The sequence below is a fragment of the Lytechinus pictus genome, chromosome 4, assembly GCF_037042905.1.
Source record: "Lytechinus pictus isolate F3 Inbred chromosome 4, Lp3.0, whole genome shotgun sequence".
NCBI classification, from domain to species: domain Eukaryota; kingdom Metazoa; phylum Echinodermata; class Echinoidea; order Temnopleuroida; family Toxopneustidae; genus Lytechinus; species Lytechinus pictus.
Window position 1 is genome coordinate 10,297,595 of NC_087248.1, and position 9,985 is coordinate 10,307,579.

At 36.0% G+C, this 9,985-nt stretch overlaps 1 protein-coding gene across 1 annotated transcript; it reads right to left on the bottom strand.

Moving 5' to 3' along the window:
• Positions 1–3,043: 3,043 nt before the first annotated feature.
• LOC129259581 (histamine N-methyltransferase-like) lies at positions 3,044–7,354 on the bottom strand. Its single transcript, XM_064098910.1, has 5 exons — positions 7,191–7,354; positions 6,378–6,585; positions 5,645–5,776; positions 4,860–5,063; positions 3,044–3,942 (listed from the first exon to the last, which is right to left on the bottom strand). The coding sequence occupies exons 2-5, from the start codon at positions 6,571–6,573 to the stop codon at positions 3,704–3,706; spliced, it is 771 nt and encodes a 256-aa protein (XP_063954980.1). The 5' UTR covers positions 6,574–6,585; positions 7,191–7,354; the 3' UTR covers positions 3,044–3,703.
• Between the last annotated feature and the right edge of the window lie 2,631 nt (positions 7,355–9,985).

A 9,985-nucleotide genomic window follows, 5' to 3' on the forward strand; every position in this document is an offset into this window, starting at 1 on the left:
TTTAATGAGAACGTACCCTATAACAATCAACACTATAAGAGCACCAACATTTATTCTATATATTACTGTTAAAAATCCATTTAACCGCTAAGATTAGATAGGTCTAAATTTTATTGAAAAATAATGATAATAAAATACATTTTTTTTTCTGATTCCTTCGTTTTGAATGTTTGAATTTATTGACTGATCAGTGCCATGCACGCATGCTATTCATACTTGATGTACCACACAATTCAATGAGAAAGATTTCCGCCTTGAAACGATGTTGGATCGTTTCCTGTTAATTAGGCTAGAGGTCAATGCACCTGGCATGGACGTGAATATTCGCATGACATTAATGAATCATGAAATAACAGTGGATCGATTGATAGATATCCCTATGTCCTACTGGAATAAACCCTTTGTGTGCCACAGTGTGTTCACAGAGTGAAACACAATGTGAAATCACCTTCACACTGTTAATTTGAATTTGAGCATTTCAACACACTTTCACTCCATACACACATCCCTACTAGACAGAACACAGTGCCCCACAGTGTGTGCCACAGTGTGAAATCACCTTCACATTGTTAAATTTGAGCATTTCAACACACCTTCACTCCGTACACACATCCCTACTAGACAGAACACAGTGCCCCACAGTGTGTGCCACAGTGTGAAATCACCTTCACATTGTTAAATTTGAGCATTTCAACACACCTTCACTCCGTACACACATCCCTACTAGACAGAACACAGTGCCCCACAGTGTGTGCCACAGTGTGAAATCACCTTCACACTGTTAAATTGGAGCATTTCGACAGTGTGAATCACATATTCACATACAGTCGACCATGTGAACACGCTGTGAACAAAGATTGTCGAGGTGTCCACAATGTGAAATATCTCCACACTGTTGAATTTGAGCATTGTAATAGTGTGAATAATATTTTCACATAGTCCACCTTGTGATCACACGATGTGAAACTGTTCTTTCTAGCGGGTTTTTTTTTAAAATCATATCCTTTATCATTATCCGTTTATATATGTGTGGGGTGTGTATGTGTGAGGATGGGAGGTCGTTTGTGTGTGTGTATTCATGTAGATACATCGATAGATGGACAAACAAAATATAGCAATGGGATTCGTGTTTATGTAGCACTTATAAACACGGAACGGAGCGACGTCTCCAAGAGCTTGACAATTAATTACGGCGGCGTCATCGAATTATTGCTTGCTTGCACATATAATGTATGTACTTTCCCCACTCCCCGGGGAGGATTCCAACAAGAGTTTCCAAGCTGAGTCTCAATTTTCTAGGCATGCCTGTACCACATATGCTTTCGCATTCTACATGGTACCGAGCGTTTAACGTAGGTGATGAATTAAAGACGCTATGCCTCCCGGTTGGACTCGAACACACAACCCTTTATTTACAAGGCCAGAGTCAGAACCACTAAACCACAACGCTTCCGCACATACAATCTATACGCGATTACAGTAAAAACAATTAGTGGGAGGGGCAGGGGGCGTGTTATCAAATATAGATACTTCAATAACATACTAGTTCTTTTTCGGCAAATCCCCCAAAACCTCCTCATTCATTTCATTGGAACTACGCCTGGAACTGTTATGTAATCCAGTGTATATGTTCCAAAAGTATTACATAATATGTCTCACCACGTCATTGAATGTGAAGTCATCACAATCATTTTCTGGTCGACAATATCAGGAGCCGATGTTGAAGAAATGGGCAGCGAGTTGGCCGCGGCTCCACTCGGATATACAGTTCTTATTTTCACAATTCAGGGGCCAGCAAATTATAATCCGCCCTCATTGGGTAGCTATAAGGACTGGCCGTGAGGGGGGGGGGGGTGGGGGATATGGCATTCCACCCCAGCATAGACTGCAGGCACAGACCCTGATTGGAACTTTGATCAATAAGTGTGCCTCCACGCAAAGACTAGCACATAAAAAACTTGCTGTTCCTGAGCGAGAGAGCCTTCAGTACACAAGGCATGAGTAGGCTGCACATTCAGACCCTTAACTCGAGTGAAGGGTTTGCCCAGCAGACTAGCATAGACTGGCGAGCTAAACAGACGTAAAGAAATTAAATAAAGCTAGCAATAAAGGGAGAAATGGGTGAATAACCAATCCAACGATATCTGTCGCACACTTTACAAATTTTGTACAATGTCATCGGATATTACTGACCAAAATATGTCGCAAAGTTTACAATCAGTGGCGTACCGTGGGCCACGGCATTGGGGGGGGGGGGGGCACCAGCAAAAATTTCGAGTCAGTTAGGGAGCGCGCGAAGCGCGCTCAGTAGCCAGGTATACTGACCTAATAGAGACATTTTAAGGACATGCAGTGCCATTAAACGGATATGTATCTCACTGATTAAAAAATGCGAGCGCGAAGCGCGAGCTGAAAATTTTTTATATTCAGACCTAAAAAGGGACATTATAAGCATTTTTTTTTTGTAATCATGATATGTACCTGCCTCGCTAGACAAACAATGCGAGCGCGAAGCGCGAGCTGAAATTTTTTTATATATTGACCCCAAACAGGGAATATATTTTAGGAATCCATTAAGAGTATACATATTTCAGCATAGTCATCTAATGCTAGTACCATCCTTTGCTGATTTTGTTAGAATTACATCTAAACAAATTTAGCACTTTTTGTAGACATGGTAATCATGATTGTCATACCCATCTAACTAATCAAATGCGACCGCGAAGCGCGAGCTGAAAATGTAGAAAATTCAGACCTGAAGAGGAGCATTCTAAGGCTTGTTTGCATGAATTCACTAAGACCGTACGTATTACACTAACCAAATGATGCGAGCGCGAAGCGTGAGCTGAACATTTTTGATATTGAGATCAGAAAAATTGACATTTTAAGGACTGATTTTAGGAATTCATGAAGAGCAGACATCTCACCAATCAACTAATACGAACGTTAGCACGGACAGGAAATGTTTTATACTAAGACCTTAAATAGGGCAATCACTTTAAGTAGTCATGAAAAAGAAGCAAATGTGTCACTACACAAAATAATAATAACTCGAATTACGAGGAAATATATTTGGTGTACAGTATATTGATTTGAAAACGGGGGTTTTAGTACAACAGGATTATATATCTCGTTTAAAAGTCTCTGCGAGCACCAGGAACAATATAGACATAGGCCCTGAGCAAATAATGTTTCATAAAGTTATGAAAAAATGCTTCTTATGTAATATAACATGATTATCATATAATATAACATTTATAATGAACATAATTTCTTCTTTCCCCACTACGTTTCTCTTCCTTTCTCCCTCTTTTTCTCCTTTTCCCCGTTTTTTTTTTTTTTTTTTTTTTTTTTTTGGCCAGCCGATGGGGGGGGCACGTGCCCCCCCCATGCCCCCCCGTAGTTACGCCACTGTTTACAATAAAAGAAATCCATCGAAGCCGTTTGCCATTTGAGTCAAAGGTCGGGGTATCATGTCTAACATTCGACGTTTTTTTACAGGTAAGGTCACTTAGGCCTATATAGGCAGTATTCAAGAATACCCGGTGGCTTAAAAATAAATCAGTAATTTTTTTATAATAAATTATGAGTAGGGCATGTCGTTTGTTTTTTAATCAATTAGCGTTCTGGATAACAAATGTTTTCCATGGGTTCATAAATTGAACAGTCCCGTCATCTGCTAGGTGGCAACATTCCGGTGATTTCAAATAAGAGATGACGTCATCACAGAGCTGCGCAGGTGCAGTGTGTAATTGCCCTCGGCAGATGACTCGTCGAAGACGGAGCTGATGTCGGCCGATGATGACTGCGCATGGACGTCGTAGGGGAGACCAAGGGTCTTTAACGATCGTTCAACGTCGGAGCTGTTCACAACTGTGATGTGAGGGTTGTGTTCGATAATGACCGGGAAATTTTTGATGAATTTCGTGTTGCTGGATTGGTCTGAAAGAAAGTAAATATAAATGTATAATGGCCTCCATCACTTTCAAGCTCCAAGCTTAAGATGGAGGTCTCCCACATTTCTATATATATATGTTCAGTAATTAAAGAAAATGTATATATAGATATAATTTCACAGTACAATTGATATTTTATAATGATTTATGTGCATTATTCATTATGTTTAAAAAATATTTGCCTATTATGTAATATTGAAAAAAATATTATACTTGTATATTCTTTGTTTTTGTTTTGAAATGTGGAAATAAAATAAATCAAATCAAATCAAACAGTAAAAATCAATACAGCGGAGGGAAAGATTAAAACGATAATGCTATAAACATTATTTAAACCCCAAAAATACCAAGAATAGGTATTACGGCATATTGCACAATGGCAATGAAGTTTAATACAATATACGTCCATGTCGTATTTTTTTTGTTCGAAATGGTTAATGGTAATATGATCGACTTATTCGATTTGGTCGTGGCAATTTTTTTATAGGGACTGTATTGTATGACTTTGGACCTAGCTAAGTGTCAATTTGCCTGTCCCTATTTCTATTTTTGTTTTGCATTTTTACTTCTTATTTTATTCTCTTTATTTCTTATCTATCTGGCCGGGTATATTTCATAAAGCTTGTTATAATATCAAATTTGCAATAAGAGTTTAAAGCTCGATTTGAATGGCTGATAGCAAGTTTGTTATGGAAAATGTTGATGTTTTTTTTTAGCAAATCATGAAACCGGATCCTACATATTGTTTTCCCCTCATATCATTTTCGGGTTGTTTTCGAGATCTTCTTTTCATTATTATTGGCGGGGTCAATATATTTTGGTGCCTGCATGGTTTATTAGATAATTATTTGCAATTAAATAATATGCAACAACAATCAAAATTCTTGATTGTATATAGTTTACCAGTTGTGACGGCTATCATCAACACGCCCCCGTCATCGAGTAAGTCATAAAAGAATCGTATAGTGTCTTCCATGTCACTGGCGTAATACAATGAATGCACCGCGCTGATGAAATGAAAGTTGTTTGGCTGCTTGCCCCCTTTCTGTTCTTCACGATCTTTCTGAAACGTCTGCATCGTCTGCTCCTTCCAGTCAAACTGAATATCTGGAGAGAAAAAGAGAAATTTATGCAGAGATCGGCGGCACCAGGGGGGGGGGGGGGGCATGTGGTATAACCCCCCTTGCTAACCAGAAATTTTGAAAAATTATGAAAAGATTGTAAGGTAGTCCGCCCTTTATCTCATTTTTTTTTCTCTTTTTCACTCCTCTTGTCCCCTTCCCTCCACTATTTAATTGCTGCCGTCACTCAATTGGAATTAAAGTAAACTTGTAAACAATAGAATAAAAGAGCAAGCAATAATGTAAGTAATAGTAACGTGAAATTGTGACACCGAAGAATATGGCGAATTTTATAGTAAAATATAAGAATGATAATCGACAGATCCTTTTGTGGCAATTTAGATCGATGAATAAGTAATTACAGTTGTGTAGGGAAATAAATAGTGACGAATAAGAAGAAGGGGGAGGAGGAGGCGGAGGAATATAAGAAGAAGAAGAAAACGGAAAAGAAGAAGTAGGTAATACTACTATTATATATATATATATTGGTGGTGGTGGTGGTTGTAGTAGTAGTAGTGTTGGTAGCAGTAGCATGGACTTAAAGAGGGAAAAACTTCGGAACTATACCTTTGACCGCATCTTCCGTTAAAAGAAGAGATTGGTAACGCTCGATGAAAGATTTCACTGGTTCAACAACGGTATGATGGATGCGTTTGTAACGCATCGAGATTTGCCGGAGCAGCGAACTTTCAAATTCACCTACAAACAGAATTGTTATTGTTGTTACTTGTAATAATTGTATTGATATCATTACATGCTAATTGTGATCAAATATGATGGTAGAATTTTCATTTTATAAAAATTCTGAATATCGAAAAGTCTTTTATATATATTTGTGTTTTATTGGTGAATAAAATCAATCTCAAGTCGATCATGATATTGACGAGAGATCCCTAATTAGAAACAATCATATAATAGAATATCAACAACAAAATAATATTCTTAAAGGGGGTAGTAGAATGTCGAAAAGTAAGAAATACATCAGAAATAAATAAAGAATAGTAAATGCATTAGGGCCTACAAAGAATATCATGCGTCCCCCCACTTTTTTTCTCCTTAAAGAGCACTTGACACTTTTGGTGTGTCAGTTTGATGGAATTATAGCATAATCATAGCATAATCAGTTCCTTATGAATTTAATTTTTTGGTAAATTTACTAAAATTATACAATCTTGTAGATTGCGTCGTCAGCAAAATACGTGGTGGTTTGCATGCATAAAACGACCAACATCATGGGGGTCGGGTCCCACTTTTGGCTCGACAGATTTAATGTTAAAAATGCACCAGTACATTAACTCACCCGTTCCGCTACCTATACCGAGTGAGAACAATGCATTGCCAGATTTATTCAGAATTTTCGATTGCATTTTATCAATGACGAGTCTAGGAAAGACTTGTTCTGCCCAGGCTCTATCTACTTCTGTTTTTCTGCATTTTCGACAGAAGAGTTGAAAGATTTTCTTGTAGTAGTCGCCGTTCGTTGTTATGCTTCTCATTTTCTCCCAGTTCTAAAAGTGAAAATAAAAATGAAATGAATACATAAATAAGATAGATAGTGGATAATATAAAGGGGGTGCAACATCTCATGCAATTCTACAACTATTGTGCAATCAGAAAGTCATGAACCTATTGATCCAAATGGAAATGAAATGTCGGTTACAGCAAACTGGTCTGAGGTATACTTTTGCGTCTGTTGATTCAAATCAAATAGACTTTCATTACATTATGATGGCATTCTATTCACCCATCATGCCCATGGTAACCACTAGCGCACACAGGAGGAATGGGGGTAGGGCGCCAGCCCCCCGGAAAAGAAATCAAATTTTCATTGTATATATATATATATATATATACATATATATTAGTGATATTTGAATTTTCATGAATTTCATTATTTTTCCCCTGGATTTCCTTTCTACTAAAATCAAGTAACACATTCAAAAGTGAAAAATCTACCGAAGTAGGTATAATGGATGGTGGATTTACGATACTTTCTCACATTGCATTTTAATGTGTAGGAAAATGCACCTGCTAGTACTAGGAAGTGACATAGACATGGGAAGAAGTTCGCATTTCCTGGGTTTCATTTGAATTAATAAGTAATTCTTCTTACCTACGTGTTACTTCTTCCCGAAACTAGGGCACAATTCTGGGGTTTTAAATTTTGTAACAGCAGCTCAACAGAATTGTACAGCCTTAGTTTGGCAGAGAATATTGAGACGATAATGACAAGTCTTCTTAACGTGAATGCTCTCCTGCCCATGCTCAATATGCTATAGGCCTATACATCGTTATAGGTGGTATGTCAGAACTTTGCCCCCGCGGTCAAAGGTCAAGTTCGACGACGTTATCGGGTGAGAGGCTCACAAGGAGAGGCCAAAGAATAAATGCAAAATAAGTATTTGATCCGATCACCGCACTTGATGAATAGTTTGTTATTCATTAATGTACATCTTGACCATTGCATTTTTTTTTAGATTTCACAATGTGCTCATTCCACAACAGGAATATCAATATAAATTGTAACTCTCGTCTGTCATGCCTATATAGTGCCTTTTATCCACGAGGCTGCAGAAAAGTGGACTTTCCTACTTCAATATGTTATATTCCTTTTGTTTTGTTTCAATAGTTGAAAGATATTTACTGTGAATGACGTCCTTTTTACCGTTTTATCAGCTTCTATAATTATTTTCATATATAGTGTCCGGAATAAAATCCTTTTCATTAATCAATTACATACTCATAACTCTATATTGCACTTTTAAAGATCAATTTTCTTCCGACACATTACACCGAAGCTCCTTCTCAATATTTTTTTAATAGAGAATATTAACATCTTGTTCAGCATGATGATGAATATCATACACACCTAAGTCTTCCAACAACCTCTTTGGCAAAGTATATCAACATTCACATTTATATACATTCTCTAGACTGCTACACAATTATATGATAACCAAATTACGTTTTGCATGGTAATACTTAAAGGAGAATGAAACCTTTAGAACAAGATAGCTTGTGTGAAAACAGAAAAATCAAAGAAACAGATCAATGAAAGTTTGAGAAGAATCAGACAAATAATGAGAAAGTTATGAGCATTTGAATATTGCGATCACTAATGCTATGGAGATCCTCACATTGGCAATGCGACAAAGATGTGTGATGTCACTTGTGAACAAGTCTCCCCAGTACATTAGTACATATTTCACTTAAATTGCCTCTTTTTTCACATCTATCAGTAGATCATGTATTCTTTCTATAGGAGGGCATGTAATACAGATTTTTAAAGAATACATCATGGATAAAGAGTTTGTATCACCATAAGAAAAAACAAAAAGAGACATTTTGGGGGAATTTTATAGTCCATCAAAGGGAAAGTTGTTCACATGTGACATCACCATAGAGATGTATACTAATTAGCGTTATTAGTATATATCTCTATGGACATCACACATCCTTGTCGCATTGCCAATATGAGGATCTCCATAGCATTAGTGATTGCAATATTCTAATTGTTTGTTCGATTTTTCTCAAACTTTCGTTGATCTGTTTCTTTGATTTTTCTGTTTCGACACAAGCCTACTTATTCCAAAGGTTTCATTCCCCTTTAACTCAATAATCAAATGAAAATTATCACGACTATAAAATACTGACATTTAGTCTTGTTTGATACAAGAAATCGAATCACAAACAAATCAGACCAAATATTATTCAGCAAATATATGCATTCAAAAATATGAATATATAGATTGTGAAAATATGAAATATAAAATATCTTATATAAAACATAATCCACATGCCATTGCAACACATTCCGTAAATGTGTTGATGTTATGTTTGGAACGTGGGCTTTGTATAAATTACTTATCAGTTTAACTACTGGACAGGTGAAAATATGAAAGATACAAAAGACGTAAATAGTTGTGCTTTAGTGTTCTTCTGGGTTGGTAAACCCATAACCATAATCAAAAATAAAAACAGTCCATCCTTGGCAAAGGGTGATTATGATGATCAATTTTGATTGAAAACCAATTAAAAAGAATCAGATGGAAAAAGACTTATTTTTGACACAGAAGCATATATAGGTTCTAAACATCCACCTTCACATTCGAATGAACCCAATTTGAGAAAAGTATAGCGCCCTCTTAGACATGACGTGTGCATTAATAGAGAAGATTTACCACGAACGAATCATCTTGCGCGTTATTATTTTACCTTTACAACGAACAATAAAAAAAACATATTGATTATATAAACAATTATTTATTTATTTATTATTCATTTATTTATTGGTATATATGCACATAAAAATTGACCAGCAGCACATGCTGAAAGGGTCAATTTACAAAAATTCATGAAGTACAAATATACAGATATAACAATATACAGATATAACAAAGCAAATTAACAAAAACGTAATTACAGAATCAATACTTTTGAATCATTTTTGTTTGTTAATTCAACTTTTAAATCAATTGCTTGATTAATACTTTTTGTATCTACTTATTAATCAATTCATTTAATTATTTATTTGATAACCCAATCACTTATGTATTCATTAATTTGTATAAAATTTATAGGATTTCTATGTAAATCCGTATACGAGTACTGTACAAAATACCTTGTTTTGTATCCCAATTGTACAGTAATGGAATTAACGAAAGATTAATCAAATTATAAATGTGATGTAAAAGCTGCATTTTTTACGGTTAAACCATTGACGTTACAGTGGAAAATCGCGCCCACCAAATTGCCAGGAATTTACCCTTAAAGTCAATAAGGGAAATTTCTGGGCAGCTTTCTGCGCGACTTCCCAACGTAACTTTAACAAAGTAGTGTACAATTTTAATTTCTATTATAGATTTTTAGCATTTCCACCGTAAAATTTGGTCTTTCTTAAATTCATCG

What these genes read in the sequence shown, in the direction of transcription:
- LOC129259581 (XM_064098910.1), bottom strand. Translation starts at nt 6,573, where the DNA reads ATGAGAAGCATAACAACGAACGGCGACTACTACAAGAAAATCTTTCAA. An exon ending in CGGTATAGGTAGCGGAACGG is followed by an intron (nt 5,777 to 6,377) that starts GTGAGTTAATGT and finishes TTCTGTTTGTAG; the next exon opens with GTGAATTTGAAAGTTCGCTG. An exon ending in AACGGAAGATGCGGTCAAAG is followed by an intron (nt 5,064 to 5,644) that starts GTATAGTTCCGA and finishes TTTTCTCTCCAG; the next exon opens with ATATTCAGTTTGACTGGAAG.